The sequence below is a fragment of the Olea europaea genome, unplaced genomic scaffold (genome assembly GCF_002742605.1).
Source record: "Olea europaea var. sylvestris unplaced genomic scaffold, O_europaea_v1 scaffold203, whole genome shotgun sequence".
Lineage (NCBI taxonomy): Eukaryota > Viridiplantae > Streptophyta > Magnoliopsida > Lamiales > Oleaceae > Olea > Olea europaea.
The window spans coordinates 297706-316278 of NW_019238199.1; the positions used below are offsets into that span (position 1 = coordinate 297706).

Sequence of the window (18573 nt, forward strand, 5' to 3'; positions counted from 1 at the left end):
ATGGTGGAATTTTCAAATAAAAATAGAAAAGTAAAAAAATTAAACCTGAGCAAGAGCCACTAAAAAGCCAGGATGATAAAGCGCCTGTTGTTGAAGGAAAGCCTGTCGCATCAATGCCTGCTGCTGTTGCTTCAGCCTCTGGTTCTCCATTTCTATACTCAATCAAGAGGAACTTGAACTAAATTATGAAATAACTCTAAAACTGAAGCAAATATCATTTGAAATCGACATACCTGAGGTCACCAGCGATTCTGGTTCTTTGATTCAGAAAAACAAGTTGAAACACAACCAACTATAACCATTGATTCCACTAATTAAAAAATAAATTCTATAGGTAGAAAAAAGGGAAAGAAACAATCACTTCAAACTACACAAGATTTGAATATAGCTAATCACAAATTGACAGATAAAAAAATATTTTTTTCAAAACATAAAAAACCCTAAACTAAAGAAAATGGTAGCTGTAAACTCAAACAAGTATGAAATCGACATACCTCTGATCGTCGGTCGATTGAGTCTTTTAAGATAGCAAGGATAATTGTAGGGAGATATAGAATAATTTAATTTATAATTCGTGGTTAGTTAAAATTTGTATATTTTATTAGAAAGAATTATTCTATTAACTTTTAATATTCACTGAAGTTGTCCAGTTTTAGTTCAAAAATTTTTAATATAGTTTCAGTATATCAATTTCGTATTATAAACAGAATTTTATTATTGAAAATTTAATTTTAATTTATTCTATATTTTATTTTTTAGAATTCTGGTTGTTATGTAAATTAAAATTTTAAATAATTTTTAATTAATAGGTAGGATTGAATGAAATCACACTTTTGTTGAATTTATTTATTTATTATTTTTTCAACAAACAATAAATGTTGCAATACATATTTAGCAAGATTCATTAAATGTTGTAAAAAATGAAACTTCTAGCAACATTCACAAAATGTTGCAAAGAGTAAAACTTTTCGCAATAGTTAATGAACGTTGCAAAAAGTTATGTATTAAGAGTTTTAGTAATAGACATTGAACATTAATATAGAACTAGGTTTTAACAATATTAATTAAACATTGCAAAAAATGAAACTTTTCTCAACATTCAAAGAATGTTGCAAAAAGAGAATCTTTTCGCAATAGCCAAAAAATGTTACAAAATGCAATATATTAAAAGTTTCAACAATGGGCCTTGAACATTTTATAGAACTAACATTAAACATTGCAAAAAATGAAAAACATTCAAGGAATGTTGCAAAAGGTAACATTGGCAAAATGCAATTAAAAAACGTTGTCAAAAGTCAATTTCCTTTTAAATTAATTAATGGCAACATTCACCTATTAAAATGTTGTGATAGATGCAACACTTAATTTGCGGACATTTCCTTTTGAGTGTTACAAAATGCCCTTTTTGTTGTAGTGTATCAATCGAAAAAATAATTGACGAAATAAAATGATGTAATCGTAGTAAAATTGAATTTACTAGAACTTGGACTTGCAGTCCGAACACATAAAATATAGTCGTAATTAATAATATATATGCCTCTTAAGATAAATTTTGAAAAGAATTATATAAATTGATAAATTACCATGTGGTGGATGCAATCATAAGTCTATATCTTGCCATCATTTCAATACATGGAATTTGATATGTACACAATAAATGTGGTTATAGTCAACTCATGTGTCATGACTGTTAATACTATTCCTAAAGAATTTAAGATGTCTAAAATATATAATTCAAGTATTATTATCACGAGGGAGAATAAATACGTGTTGTACTTTTTTTCCTTTGATTAAAGTTTAATCTTATTGAATTTTTCTGAAGATTTTTAATAAGGCAACTACTATTGCATATTAAAAAAATAATATGCTTTTTTCTTCACTAGGATTTTTCCTGGTAAGGTTTTAATGAAATATTTTTTTGTGTAATGATATTCATAATCTACACGACATTTACCCTCGAAATAATATATTATAAATTGTGTATGATGTCCAAAGAGAGTAACAATATAATTTATTTTTCAACAGATCATCATGCTAACTAAAGACAAAAAAAAGATTAACAAATATCATCTACGAAGACAATATTTCTTGAAGGTTATAGTAAGAAAATGCGAAACATGCTTAACCAAAATTGCCATATTGAAAACAATAAAATATAAGATATGGATGGCTAGACACAAAAATTACCTTTTATTGAAATCAGGTGGAGTAGTTGTACTATTTTTCCATTAATCAAGTTTTGTTCCACAGAAATTTTTTGATTGTACTCCTTTTTTTTTTTTTTCATTTGTTGGTATTTTGTCCCATCAAGTTTTTGCCAAACATCAATGAGATAATTATTGTGTAAATAGTCATAAAAGGAAGAGTGTTGTAAATAAAGTAATATTTGTAAATGATTATGATACCCCTACGGCTCTAATTGTTATAACTATTATCCCTTACAACCATTTATTTTTTCTTTTTTAACAAACATGAGGCTTTGTTCTCAATGAAATATACACAAGTCTATTGACTTTTTCGCTTTCTTATTTTTTTTCCTCTAATTTTTAATAATACATGAATATACATGTTTATAGCTGTATGTATTAGGGATGGCAACGAGATCGGTATATGGTGGATTAACCATTCTCGTCTCTCATTTTGTCGGGTGTTTTTGCCACTTTATCCCGCCCCATACTCGTGTAAGACAGGGTGACTGTCTCATTTACTTTTCATTTGTTTTTATCTTTTATTTTTTCCGCCTTTAGTTGGTGAAACTTATTACTTTTTTTTTTTTTTTTTAAATCTGTTAAGAGCAATCCATGTTCCCCTTACAAAGGATGGTGATTCTTTTCTTTTTATTTCATAAAAAACTTAAATTCGAAATGAACTTTTGACGGGATAGGAACATGTTTTTCGTACCCACCCAATCTTTGCTTTCGGGCAACGGCCCTACCCTACTCCGAACCCCATTTACCCAATTAAGTGAATAATTTCTGTCCCATTCGGGACCAGATCCGCTAATATCAAATTTAACGGATTTTTTCCTTCCATAACATGTATATCTATATATTTGTATTGAAGACACTGAAATTTGTATATTTGTACAATAATATATAGAGAGACAGTTGGAGTGTAGGGTGAGGTTTTCATATTAAAAAATAATTATCCTAATATTCAAAAAAAAAAAAAAGTTAATACGTAGTTTTTAAAATCAAAATTTGAAAAGTAGGATTTAAGATAATTTTCTTCTTCTTTCCCCTAGTATAACATACTTTGATAAGTGTATTTTACACATTCATCAAGGCCATTAAATTAGGATATTTGTTAGTGATTTGAATGAGTTATCGCCTAATTTTGTATTAATTATGTTCGTTGGATTGAAATCAATGCACATTGATAGATTTGGAAGAAAGGAACGGAAAACGTGCAAAAATGAAGGAATTTCAAAGTTTGGGGACTAAAATGCAAATTGATAATAGTTGATTTTGACATATATATATATATATATATATATATATATATATATATATCAAAGACGCCCAGAACGAAAATAACCTCCATTTTCACCTAAAAATCATATATTCTACGTATTTTGGAGGCGAAGAATGAGGCCAAGCGTGAAGATAAAGGTGGATTATGCAAGTTTATTGAAGAACATTAATCCCTTTTCGAGATTCAAGCCAAGAATTTGGATTTCTTCACTTTCTTCATTATTTCTTTTCGGGTGATGTCTTTCCAATATTTCTTGTATAATTTAATCATTACAATACTAGGCTAATTTTTCTATTGTATTGGATGAATGATGAACCCTATTACACATTTGTTTTGATTTAAGACTATTCATTTAGTTATATATTGATTTTGCATACCCATTTGAATTATTTAATTGATTGACTACCAATTGAATAATTAGTTGCTTGTTGTAGTATTAACAATAGGTCTAGAACGCGGCAAAATTAACATATGTAGATAGAATTAGGAATAATCTTTATCACATATGCAATCACATAGATAACCTGTAATTTATGCATTTTGGTCATATGAATTCGGACTAAAAATAGGTTTGGGTCGTGATTAAAATAGACTTAATTTGTATTGGAAAAAAGAATTAAATACATTAGTATTATCTATTGTCACGAAACATGAAATTGACTATATTACGAATCAAGAATTAAAATAAATGACAATAAGGGGATTCATGATTCCAATACAAACATTCGTATATTTGATAAAATATTTTTCATTACTTCCTTAGCTTAGAATTAGTTTAAATAACAACAAAATCACATTTTTTGTGTCACGAATATCGAATTTAAAAGTAACTAGTGAACTCAAAATTAAACATTATTTTTCGTGGGACGATAACTCATAACTTACTTTATTATTATTTGTCAACGATTCAGTACTCTTGCGAGTTTCAAGTGAACATACTCCATTCGTCTCATAAAAATAGAATTGCTTCCATTTTCACATAGATTAAGAAAACTTAATTAATATATGTTGGAATTATATATTTTACTTATAATTTTTGCTCTAATTTAACCCCACATTGAATGATGGTAATTCATATTTGGTGCTAACAAGGTATATTAAATAAGAATATATATTAGAAAATCAAGACATTAATCATACTCTTTATTGGGTAAATGAACTATAATTTGAGAATCTTGGCAGAGTAAACCAAAAAAAAAAATAATAAAAAAATAGTAAGCTTATAAATGGGAAAATTTCATTTCTAAGAGGGTAAGTATGCCCATTTCAAAATTAAGAACAAAAGTTTAAAGTTTCAAAAATCAGATTTTTATTTTATTTTATTTATATATTAATTTATTAAATATATATTTTATTAATTAAATATATTTAGATCACAATTTTTGTCACAGTTAACTAATTAATTAATCACATATTAATTTTTAGCCACCACTTATCAAATTATTGATCACAACTTAAATCTTAGTCACATATCGAAAATTTTATACGTCACAGAATTTTTTCGATCGTGAATCCAAAACTTTTATTGGTCACAGTTCAAAACTTTTAGTCACAACTCATTCACTTGTTGCAAATTATTGAATTAATTGGTCACGATTAATTTTTCGATCACAACTTAATCAATTCGAAGTCACAGTCACAATTTTGTAGGTCACATATCCAATTATAAGTCAAAATTGCCGGTCAAAGTCACAATTTTCCTCGCCACCAACGTCACCCGCCACACCCCATCACCACAATTGGAAGTCACAGGCAACTAAATGGTTGGTCACACGTAAAATATTAGCCACAGATTGGAAGGCGACGCTGCAACGAACACCGCTCCTCAAATCACGATCGTCGCCACCATACACCAACACCACAGACCGACAACAAATCCATGATCGTCACCTCAGGATTCACAGATTCCACAACAGATCCACAGATTGAGCAACAAACTCCACCCACCACCACCATCTCCATCATCTCAAACAAACCGGTGCTCTCAGGCCCATCACACTACAGTGACCACCCAACAAAAACCCCCCAAACCCGCTACCACCTCAACCCCATAGCCACCACCATCCCCATCACGCCATCGTCACCAGAACGTACCAACAGAGGGACATCAGATCGCACCCCCGCCACAGATCACCCAATCGACCAGTCGCACCACCTTCCCAGAGATCGCACCACCGCCATTCACAAATGGGTGGATCCGCTTCACAAATGCCATTCACTGTCGCGCGCACACACCCAGCCGAACACACGTCGCCACAGTAGTTGCGATCTGCGCAACGTGACAACCGCACGTGACAGTCGCCCGCCACTGCACGTAGATCACTGCCTACCAATGCCACTACCGTCGTGATCTACACTACAGATGCCATGATGGCGATGATGATGCCAAGAAGAGAGAGGCAGATGTGAGAGAGAGAGAGAGAGACGTGAGAATCGGGAATGAGGGAATGAAGAGGGTTGAAGGTGGGTTGGTTTATAAATTAATTTAATTTAATAAAATTATTATTAATATTTTATATCTATTAATTAATTAAAACATCTGATTTTGGAATAAACAAACATTGGGTGTGATTTGTGAATTTGGAATTTTAATCATAGGGAATGGTGTAATTTCCACAAATAACAATGTATCCTTTTATGTGGTGGAGCACTTCATGCTCAGCCCAGTTTGATTTGGGCTTTAAACTAAAGCAGTTTTTCTGTATATTTGGTAAAGAGGAAATTACAGGATTCCGGGCATTTGAAAATTACGATGTAAAAGTCTGGCCAGAAGTTATTTTGTTCAGATTTTAGGTTTCCATTTAATTATTAAATATTAAATATTCCCCCGCCCCCCATACCAAACCCTAACTCTCTTCTCTCTCTCTCTCTCTAAACACACATACACACACAACAGTAGTGGTGATGTTCTTCATAAACTCTCTCATATATATATATATATATCTCTCTCTCTCTCTCTCTCTCTCTCTCTCTCTCTATCTACAGTGGTGGCGCCGGCCCTAATATGAGAGGCGCTTCAGATCCCCGACCCCGATTTTGGGCAGTGCTATGCGTCGATGCCGCAGCAGTGGTGAAGTTCTATTCTGGTGCTCGCCGTGATGAAGATGTGCGGAGAAGAATTACCGCCAAGAAGAGAAGATGCCGTCGGAGATACACCACATTGATCATCTTCAAGTGTCGGTGACAGACGTGGTACCTTCGAGCACTGAGAGAACTCAGCAGCGTCACGAGGCTAAGCCCATTCCAATGGCGACGTTGCTGTCGTGATATGCAGGGGCGACCTAGTGAGTAGTGCTGCTGTTGATCTTGTTGCTTCTTTCTCTGATTCACACGAGCGATGGCTTCTCGATCACTATTGTGTGAATATTGATTTGTTGATATTGTTGCCGTGAACATTGATCTGTTGACATCACCGTTGCACTGCTGTTCGACGCTCAAATTATGCCGTGAGCAACAATCTGAAGGTTTTTCCGTGGGTAGTGTTGGTGAGGTTGGGACTTGGTGTATTGTTGGGTGTGTTTTGTGGTGGTTGTGGTCGTGGTGGCTGTGATGATTACTGGTGGTAGTCGTGTCGACAATGGGGATGTTGGTTATGTTGGTGAGTTTGGGGGTTGGGGTATTGTTGGTGGTGGCTGTGGTGATATGACATGTTGTGTTCAAATCTGGATGGTGGTGGCGGTGATAGTGTTTGGATGGTGGTGCGGTGATAGTGTGTTTTTCGGCAATGGTCTTAAGACGTTGTTTATGTGTTGTTGGTGTTTTTGGTAGCGGCAGTCGTCGTCATTTCCATCAAATTGGGTATTGTTGGTCTGTGGTGGTGGCAGTCGTTGTGGTTGCCTTGATTTTTGTTGGTGTTGGCAATGATAACGGAGGGTGGGTGGTTGCAAGTGGCCGTGATGTCAATGATGGTGCGATAGTGGTGGTGATGGTCTGTGACCACTATTTGACGAATGTGATCCACCATTTAGTTATATGTGACCATGTGACCTTTGCGACGGTAACAGGGTGAGGATGGTCGCAAGTGGCCGTGATGATAGTGACAATACAATAGTGTTAGTGGCGTTGGTTTGTGACCACTATTTGACTTATGTGATCATCCACAATAGTGTTAGTGGCGGTGGTCTGTGACCACTATTTGACTTATGTGACCATCCGTGATCAAATATTTAATTGTCATCAATAAATTTGAAAATAAGTGACCTATTAATTTGTAGATTTGTGGCTACTGAAATAAACTGTGATATATAAATTTTAAGATCTGTGACCATCGAAATAAACTGTGACCTATAAAAAAAATTATTGGTGATCTCGAAATAATCCGTGACTTATAAAATTTTTAATTTTTGATCTCGAAATAATCTGTGACTAATTAATTTAATGATATGTGATCAATAAATAAATTGTGACCTAAAATTTTGTATATGTTACTATTAGTTCTATAACTGTGATCTTATTACATTTAATTAATAAAATACTTTTAATTAACAAATAATTACCTTATTTTTGCACTTTTAAATTTAGAACCTGCAAATTGAATTGGTGTAAACAATACACCTTAGTTATGAATTTTTCCTTTTGGTAAACAATATTGAAGTACATACAACACCTGTAAAATTAACTTCATCAACTTAAATCGTCACCATTGAAAGATGAAAGAAAAAATGGCATACAATTAATTGGCTAATAAAACCATTTAGAAAACAAGCAAAGTCAGGAGGAATATTTGAACGATATTATTATCCTCAATTAACGTTACAATATAATGTTATTGTATCAAATAAGATAATCACGTTAGACTTGAAATCAAAAGATTAATCCAAGCTCTACACTACTCGAAGAGAATAACTTTTTACTTTGCAAAATAAAAGACTCTCACGCAGTACTATAGCTTATACATTTTTTGCTAACCCCCATCAGCACACTCAAATGATTTCTTATAGTAGTGCTCACATCAACGAATTGCTCCTCGAGCGAATTACAACATTTCTATTTAGGGTTCTGCTGTAAGTACAACATATTGCTCACAGCTTTTTTCACACACACATACACATACAAGTGGGTGGGGTCCAGGATTAAAATAATCATGGACTCCACCTTTGTGAGGGAGTGTGAAAAATGCTGTACACATAATTTTTTTCTTCTATTTAACTCCAACCCGAACACCTCTACCCACCCTTTAAGTGGTCTGGTGTTATTTAGTACACTTAATGTTGGTACACTAAACTTCACAAAATTGAACTGAAGTTTCAATTTCATTTGATTTGATGATAAAAAATAAGGATCATGTCATAAAATTTAGCATTTACATGTTTGACTAATTTCTCATATTGACAACATTAAAGTTGTCCAATTGTGCAACTCGCAAAAATTGTATTCACATAGTTACACTGCTGCGACAAATTTTGCATTTTAAGAGTACTGTTTTCATATTTTATGTGCAAGTTTACATTGTTGTCCAATTAAGCAACAAACTAATATAACAGATGTCAACGCAGGGTTGTTGAAAATTTTGAGGCCCTAGAAGATATATTATTATGAGATCCTACACATTATCTTATTTATTTATTTATTTATTTTTGCAAGCGGATTAGCATTAAACATAGGAACATAGCCCTCGTTTGACCCCTATTCTCTTTTTCATTCTTTATCTCTATCTTATTTTTAACCATACAATCTTTCATAAAATAATATTAAACGCAAATTGAAAACTTTTCATTCTTTTTCAACAACACATTTTCAAAAAAATACTATTCCAAACATTAAAATTTGAAAAGAATGGGGGGCCATTTTTGGTACTCATTCACTATTTGATTCATTTGAGAACCATTTTCCATGTTCAAGAAATACAATTATACAATATAAACGGTTTTCGAAAATCAATGAAGTTTGGGGGTAATGACTACCATTTATTGTCCAAAATATCTCATATTTAAAAATTAAAAAGGATCAATCAAAATGAAAGTTAAAAGACATTATAGTATAGGGAGATAACCTTATGCTTTATTTGCTCTACTACATCTTAATGAAAAATATTTAATGTAAGAAATATCACAAATAATAAATTTTTTTGGGTTTGAGCCCCAAGTTCCTCTGACCAAAAGGAGATTTCAATTTTTTGATGTACATTAAAATTTTATTTTTTAGGAGATGTCAATGTTTTGAACAATATTTATGAGTTAAAAAAAATTTCTGCAACAACGACATACGACAGATCAGTTGCAATGATAGAGCACACATTAAAAATTACAGTCGTACTACAGTAGCTGCATGAATGATCGCGAGGTTGACACACCACACACACATGCGGTGTCGGAATTATTTTATTCATGCGGGACTCAAGCCGAGCATATGAGTGCGCAGCCACCGATGAGGTTATCCTCGCGGGTCGTTTGTCATTTTCCTAAAAATTATAGCGATCATTTCCGCCCTCATTTTGAAAGTTTTAAATTACAGTTATGCCCTTCAAGTATTCTTCCCAAATATAAAAATATTAAGCCCTTATTTGGGCTCCATTTTAATGGATTTTTGAAAAAAAAAATAAAATTGAATAGTAATTTTTTTTAAAAATATGGTTAAAAAAGAAATTTTTTTTGAATTTACGTATACTATTATTCTATTGAATAATGTATGGTTAAAAAAAAAAGAGGAGAAAAATACATTTAAATTAAAATGGAGCCAAATGGGGGGGGGGGGGGTTTAATTTTTTGAAAAAAAAAATAAAATTGAATAGTAATTTTTTTTAAAAATATGGTTAAAAAAGAAATTTTTTTTGAATTTACGTATACTATTATTCTATTGAATAATGTATGGTTAAAAAAAAAAGAGGAGAAAAATACATTTAAATTAAAATGGAGCCAAATGGGGGGGGGGGGTGTTTAACTTAATACATTCGTTATCTGAACTGACAAGAATCAATATATTCAATCAAATTGGCCTCACAAAAGATGGGAATAATCTTTTTGGACAGGCCCTTGTCCAAACAGGGGTCGATGTGGCAGCCTCCTATTGGCTAGTTGTCTGGCATGTCGACCTCTGTTTGGACAAGGGCCTGTCCATATAGCACAATCCCAAAAGATGTTGGAAAAAATGAGTTTTGAGGGGAAAAAGGGTATCGATTGGGGGCAAAATTGTAACTTAAGATTTTGAAAAGAAAGAAGTTGACTATATTGTTAAGGAAAAATAATCTCACATCAATAAAATACCGAAATTTTGACCAACTTAAAAAGATCTTAGGCCACTCCTCTTAACAAAGTTGACCTTATTAAGATGGACCCCAAATCTTAATATGGTATCAGAGCTCATTAAACTCAAATGAGCTATTCGATCCGATTAAGTCTAAAAAATGAGCACACGAATTTCAAGATTGACCTGCTCAAAAAGAGTCACCATCTTGCGAGAGCATGTTAAGGGAATAAATCCCACATCGGTTAAATATCGAAATATTGATCAACTTAAATAGATCTTGGGATGCTCCTTTTAAAAATGTTGACCTTATTAAAATGGACCCCAAGTCTTAACATATATACTTATAATTTGTTCAATCTTGGGAAACCTCAAACGTTTCTTACTCTAGAGTAGTTTACATTCACACGTGATATTTAGCCTTTGTTTGAGCTCATTCTTATGTTAAAATGAATTTTGTAATAGTGATTTTTTTTTGGAGAATATATGGTTAAAAAAGAGCAAAAAGTTTATGTGTAAATTATTTTATTTGTAAAATATTTGATTAAAAATAAGTATGAGAAAAAAATGATATTGGATAACGAGATCAAACATACTCTTAATACGTTTGGAATATAATCTTGAATTATATTCTCCAACATAACATACTAATTTTGACTTTTTCCCCCCTTCATTAATCCATCTATTAATAGTATAACTTGCAAGATATATAACAAGACCATATTTTCATGTTGATATAGACAAGACTAGATAAATCCCCACATGAATATCTCACAAGTCTATCTTCCTAAAGTTCTTCTAGTCATATTCAATACATCATATTAAGTATCAAGACTTGCTATAACAAATTTGTTGTTCCTTTGCACATTCTTTCAAGGTTCAGCAAGTTCGAGACATTAAATCTGAGTACGACATATTAAATGGAGTTAATTGTTACAATGGTTATTGAACTTAGGTCCATATCTTTGACTGGTTATTGGAGTTTAAAATGTCGAGTTTTGATCACTGAATTTAGGTCAATGTCTTCGATTGCTCACTGAACTAAGATCCATTCTAAGATTGCTCATCGAAGTTTAAAATGTAGAATTTTGTCCACTGAACTTTGGAATATCTCGTACGTTACTCACTAGCATAACTGTTGAATTTTGAAAAATATCAAGTTTACAGTAAATAATGTACAATATTTTTTAAAATTCAATGAGTAATATACACTATTTTTCAAAGTTCAGTGAATAATGTACAATATTTTTCAAATTTCAGTGACCAAAACTTGACATTTTAAATTTCATTGAGCAATCAATGACATACACCTAAGTTCAGTGACCAAAACTTGACATTTTAAACTTCAGTGACCAATCAAAGACATTAACTTAAGTTCAGTGACCATTGGAATAATTAACTCTATTAAACATATACGATAACCATCGTAGACTTGCTCAAAACATATTGGAGTCGGGGTTCTTGACATTCCCTTTCTTGACTTATTTATAAGTAAAACATAAATAAATCAAACTTAAATTTATTTATTTATATATTTATTTAAGTTTTTTTTTTTTTTTGGTGAATTCTCATCATCTTTCTTTGGATAGGAAAGAAAAGTACTTTTGTTCTAGAGTGTAGTTGTTACTGTGTGTAACAACATTCGAAATTTAGGAGGTTTATACGACATGTGTCACCACCTTGATTTCGCATGTGAAATTATATTTTGTGCATCTAAACTTCCGCCAAACTTTCCCGGATAACCATACCCACTGCAAAATGCTCGCCAACCAAACATATATAAGCACGCCACTCATGCATAGATACACACATTCTCTCTCTATATCTCTCTCTCATTTTCATTAACTAAAACTCACGCTGTCCCTGAAAAAGCAACAGTCCTCCTTCACTCAAGAAATGGACGTTGAAACGCGAAAAACGCAGGGGGTATGTGTTAGCTTGAAATAGAGTTCGAGATTCCACTTGAGGTTGAAATGATTTTTTGTAGGTTGAATAAATTTTGTTGAGAAAGTAGGTTTTTTTTTTTTGGTATTTTGAATCTCTGGTACGAGAAAACACAGTATCAATCAAAATCTTGAAAACCCTTTTGAGGGTTTTTAATTGATTGGTACTGTGTGTTTTCAGACAGTCATGTAGAAAGACAGACTGAGATGTTTTTGAAATATTTTTGATTGTCGGAGAAATCGAAGGGTTTGAAAATGGCGGAAATTGAAGGGCCATTTGTAAAACAGGACCAATTCGATTCAAACCCATTGCTTGATAATAATCAAGAAAATAAGAGTTTGAAGTTGGAAACAAATCAAGAAATTTATGTGGGTTTGATTCAGGGTTCCAATTCGAATCAGTTGAATGAATTTTCTCCTTCGGATTGGAATAGTAATAAAGGCAGCATTGCTGAGAGAAGGGCTGCAAAATGTGGTTTTAATGCTCCGGAAATCAATGCGTCCCGGTTCAGCAGTGCCGCCACCACCGGATTGGTGGTGCCACCAATGGTCCGGTCACCGTGTTTCACCATACCTCCTGATATTAGCCCAGCCGCGTTGCTCGACTCTCCTGTCATGCTCCCAAATGCTCAGGTTCGAAATTCCCCATGCCAATTTGATTTCCTTGAATTAGTGGTATGTGGAAATTTCTTTATATATTATGCAATACTTGAGAATATTGAATTTTAAAATTCTGGAATTGCGAAAAAGAAAGAAAAAAAAAAGAAAAGAAAAGAAAATTTGATAGTGTATAATGAAGAACACTATTTATTGTTTGTATCAATAAGTAATCACAATACATCTAGAAGAAATATAATTTATATTATATAATAAAAAAAAATAAAAATAAAAATATATATATATATATATATATATGGCCATTTTGGATTCTGATTTCTGAGCTCTAAATGTGGAGGTGGCTGAATAAAAAATCGGATTCTCATTGTGGCCACAATCGAAATAGGTATTCTAATGGTTGGAGTCTGATTCTACACACCTATTTTCCACAACCAAGCATACGCTAAGAGCATGTTTGGTCGTGGTCTTAGACCATACTAGATAGTATAAAGTCAAAATTTTAGCTTATTTTTGTTTTTGACTATAGCCAGCAGTTGTTTAATGCACTCATTAATTCTGATGTTTAAGGAAAAATGACTACTCGATACCTACCTTACTGAGGTCAATTCATCATATTTTCTAATCATTTATTGACTCGTAATACCACTTGTTGAACATAGTGTCTATCAAATCCACTCGACCGCTTGTACCTCTATCTGACCAGAGTTTAGTTGCCTTGTTCATAATAGGAGGTGAACCAAACCACTCGCTCCCTAGTACCTGTTTCACTACAGTCGAGTTGCCTTGTTCAACAAATTTTATGTGAACAAGCATACTGACTCTTATTCTCTATCTAGCCCAGGGTCTAAATGTCTTGCTTTAAATATTTTCTAAGTGAATGAGTCCCCATGATTCCTATTACCACTACCATACTAGATTGAGTTGTCTTGTTGGTTCAACGTATTTCAAGTAAACAAGCTTACTCCATCCCTGGTGCATCTCTTGACTTAGGTCGAGACCTTTAGTCTTTCTAAGCTACATGGGATTGAGTTGCTTTATTTAGTATAGTTTATGAAGTGTTGAAAATAAGATTTAAATGATATATACGTGACCTCTCAAATAACTTTAGTTTTGAGATCAAGTGAGGCAACATAAAATCAGAGCTTGGAGTTCAAATTTCATTGTCACCCATTCTATGAAGTTGTGCATGTCTTTGGTTTTGACAAAAATATTAATTCTACCTATGCGTGCCTCGGCGTTTTGGAAAGAATATATAAATGACATACGTGTGACACTTTTGTAAGAGCTTTCATATGAAGTGGTTCAACATTAAGCATATAACCCTCTTGATCTCTACAATTCTACCTGATTAATATCAACTTATTCCATGTGAATAAGTCTAACTCGACGGTAATTATCTCCATTAGGTTGGGCTTTAGTTGCCTTGTTCAAAAATTTTCCCATGAGAACAAACCACTCTACCTTTAGTACCTCTAACTAACTATGATTCGACTTACTTGTTCATGATATGCACTTAGTAAACAAGCCTACTTGACCTCTAGTACCTCTGCCGAACTGCAATCGTGTTGTCATTTTCGTCATACCTCTGATGACCTAGTTTTCTCAAGTTGGCTTAATTGGAATTTCTGTGTTGATTATTTTTAAAACAGAAAATTGTGTTCAACGTGCTTTCATTATCCTTTTGTTTCTTGACCTGTTTTCTTCATTTCCTTCTGCAGGCTCAACTTTCTCCTACTACTGGAACCTTTCAATTTCCTCCATGCAATCTTGAGAGCTTATCAAAGTTCAACTTCAAATCCAAGGCTCAAAATGACCTCAATTTGGTGTCAAGTAGGTCGTCAGCAGGAAATAAGGTGATCTGATAGCGCAGTCATCTTTATATATATGCTTCATAATAGTCATACCAAGTTCATGGTTTAAGAAATTGCTCTTCCTTATGTCGTAGTTATCACAGTATAATGAAATAACTTGATGGAAAATAATACGAAAAAGTTGAGGAAATGAAGATGCCTCCGTAAATGTTTCCAATAATTTATCAACCCTTCTTTTTGAACAGCTATTTTTTTCACATAACCCAGGAATTATTTATTTCTCTTGAAGGATTTAATCTGCATTTATTTCACCACTTTTAATACTGCTTAAACTTTTAAGAGTTGACCTAAAAGTCCTTCACCCTATGCAGCCACCTGAGAATTTTGAAAATTCCTCACAGTTACTAGATGCTGCTAAAGGGGACTGTTCTGCAGAGGCAGCTGCTAAAACTGAAGTGTCGCGAAATAAATTCTTGGATGCCGATTGTCCTAGTTCACAGTTCAACATTACTAATGCAGAAAGTGATGATAAAGAAAGTGGCCCCAGGCTTAATCTTGAAAAGGATCCAAAATCGGCATACTTTTCTAAGGAAGTATCCAGGAATTCCGAGGATGGATACAACTGGAGGAAATATGGACAGAAACATGTGAAAGGAAGTGAATTTCCAAGGAGCTACTTTAAATGTACTAATACAAATTGTCCTGTGAAGAAAAAGGTTGAGCGCTCACACGATGGCCAAATTACGGAAATTGTGTATAAAAGCTCTCATAATCACCCAAAACCTCAGCCTTTTAGGCGATATGAATTACAAGAGACTAGCGAAGGCAGTGGATCATATTTGAGAGCTGAAGGTAGAAAAGCTTGGAGAAACATTGTGCCAGGGTGTAGGGATACGCGTTATGGCTCAGATTGGAGGCCTCATGGTTTGGACAGGATGTCTTCCACCTCACTTTTACGCGATTTTTCTTATCCACCATTGTTATCAGAACCAATGAACTTATTTGAAACAGGAGGAACTCCACAATTCCCATCTCCATTTGCCAGTCAAGATGGTGATATTGATAAAGATGAGGCCACTCTAGATAGCACATCGTTTGATGGTGACGATGATGACAATGATGAATTCGAACCTAAAAGGAGGTAATAAATGCTGTCTTTACGTTTTTAAAATAATTTTAATTGTTATATGGTAACGAGGTACAAAATTAGGAACTACCTTCCATTTCAGAAAGAAAAACAGCTTCCCAATTGAAACCACTATATCCTCAAGGTCAACACGTGAACCACGAGTAGTTGTCCAGATAGAAAGTGATATCGATATTCTGGATGATGGATATCGCTGGAGGAAGTATGGTCAAAAGGTTGTAAAAGGAAATCCAAACCCGAGGTATGTACTAGATAAAAAATTATCATCAAACATTTTAAAGACTATTCCAAGACTCGTTTTATTTACTTTTTTTGTAAGAAATTAATGACAGATATAACATGAAAACAATTAAAGTGTAACAGAAAGTAAGAAACGTAATAATCAGATCGAGGAATTATTTTTTCCTTTTTCCTTTCAAATAAAAGCAAGAACTTTATGGTCTTGAATTTTTGTACTTTGCAGGAGCTACTACAAATGCACTGCTCCCGGATGCCCAGTGAGAAAGCACATAGAACGAGCTGCTGACAATTTAAAATCTGTAATCACAACATATGAGGGCAAGCACAACCATGAAGTGCCTTCATCCAAAACTGGAAACCTTGTAATCTCTAGTGTTGCGAATTTACCACCTGCTGTCACTAACAGTAATCAATCTGCCTCGTCATCACTGTCTCAGGATTCTGGAATTTCAAAAGTTGGAATGCAGGTTCAAGATCTCCCCTTATACTTGGAAAGGAAGCCCGTCTTCAGTAATGAATGCACGAGCTCCAATTTTCTTGGAAATTTTGTCAGTGATATGAACTTTGGAGCTTCTTCCATTTACCAATTTGCATCTCCTCCGTCGCATTCCGTCCCTTATGGAACTCTTCTGATGAGCGCCAATGACTTGGTTACATACCAGTCTTCGAATATATATCCCATGGTGTCGGATTACATGCGAATGCCATTGCCCATGAATCACCTTCCTGGATCAGGAAACATCCATCTGGGCAATTTTCACTTTGGCAATCATATAGTGCCAAATGGTGTGAATATTCAGGCTTCAATTCAAAGGCATCCACTCAGAGAGTGCTATGCTAAGATTCAGAAGCCAAAAGAGGAGCAGAAGGATAATGACGATAATTTATACGAAGCTTGAGTATCCATTCCCGATCATGCAAATGCAACATCATCAACGGGATTTTCTAGGGCTATAGAAAATTTCCCATCTTGACCAACAATTTTTCTCTTGGCTCTTCCAAACCAAGTTTAGGATAGCTGCTACCCTCCAGTGATCGTTGAATGCAGCATTCTTTTGCAATTTGCTGATTAAAGTGTTTTCTGCTTCATAAGACGCATAGAACTATCTGTAAATATTTTTTCCAAAACTTCCACGCTTTTGCTGTTCTGCAGTGTGAAGTACTTAATGAAGTTTTAGTTTTATGCTCTCTCAGTGCCTGCACACATGCATCCATACACGAATATAAAATGGAGTGGAAGTCCAACATTGATATGCATACGCTGGTCGTACATAGAGGTGTCAACTACGAATGCCACACTGATTTGAGAGATCTCGCCTGACACTAGATGTTTCAAGGGCCGGACTGCATGGGTTGCTAGTAGCTCTGCCCAGTTTAACACCTCTAGTCACACTATAAAGAAGATGGTTTCAATTTCTTGTTCTAGGTGTGGAAGAAAGTTGAAGCCATGTTTCCGTCACAATATCAAATTGCAAGTATTTACATCTATATGCTATTATGCAAAGTGCATTGTACTCTATTGACCTACGGTTGACTTCTCGTTTTGATTATTCTAAACAAATTGCGTTTATTTCTAATAAATTGCATTTGAATGTTTATAGAGATTATTACAAAAACAAAACAAATGAAGACACGAAGATCGAGAGCAAGAGACGTGCAATTGACGATCAAAGAGAAAACAAAATTGGCAAATTGATGGATGTAAAACAAAAATCAAGCACTTCAGTGAAAGAACTTTGAAGAATACCGAGAAATTGAACATAGATGCTTTGAATTTATATGTAAAGGTAAAGCATTTTAATTCTTAGCATTAATCGAAAAATAACTCAAAAAGAATTTTAATGCATAAGAATAATTTACATCACTCAAATGATTGCATAAAAAATATTTTTAAAAGAAAAGGTTCACTCGATGTTCAAATTATTACAAAATCACTTTCCTCGAAAAGTTAAGTGAAAGATCATTGAAAAGCCTACATTGATCAAAATTATCATGAAGGAAAGCGTCCGGAGACATTCTGCCTATGGACGTCTGGATGATTCATGTATCTGACACGTAACGACTATTTTTGCACTGTTCAGTTCAGATCCGGACGTTCGGATGACTCTTCTGGAGCAACATAATTTTTGATGTTTTGACTATTATAAATACCACTTCA

At 33.7% G+C, this 18573-nt stretch overlaps 1 protein-coding gene across 3 annotated transcripts; it reads left to right on the top strand.

Annotated features, from left to right (window-relative positions):
• The first annotated feature begins 12497 nt into the window (after window positions 1–12497).
• Window positions 12498–17934, top strand: LOC111379764 (probable WRKY transcription factor 20). Of its 3 annotated transcripts, XM_023003204.1 has the most exons (6): window positions 12498–13232; window positions 14936–15070; window positions 15400–15952; window positions 16040–16169; window positions 16258–16416; window positions 16639–17934. In XM_023003204.1, exons 1-6 carry the CDS (start codon window positions 12855–12857, stop codon window positions 17312–17314), a joined length of 2031 nt encoding a protein of 676 aa, XP_022858972.1. In that variant the 5' UTR covers window positions 12498–12854; the 3' UTR covers window positions 17315–17934. The 3 variants fall into 3 exon arrangements, with proteins under 3 accessions (XP_022858972.1, XP_022858971.1, XP_022858970.1); XM_023003203.1 differs by having other exon boundaries at window positions 15430–16169; window positions 16639–17932; XM_023003202.1 differs by having other exon boundaries at window positions 15400–16169; window positions 16639–17926.
• Window positions 17935–18573: the final 639 nt, after the last annotated feature.

Coding starts and splice junctions, on each gene's coding strand:
- LOC111379764 (XM_023003202.1), top strand. CDS start 12,855: ATGGCGGAAATTGAAGGGCCATTTGTAAAACAGGACCAATTCGATTCA. Junction 13,233..14,935: donor TCATGCTCCCAAATGCTCAG/GTTCGAAATTCC, acceptor TTCCTTCTGCAG/GCTCAACTTTCTCCTACTAC. Junction 16,170..16,257: donor GAATTCGAACCTAAAAGGAG/GTAATAAATGCT, acceptor CTTCCATTTCAG/AAAGAAAAACAGCTTCCCAA.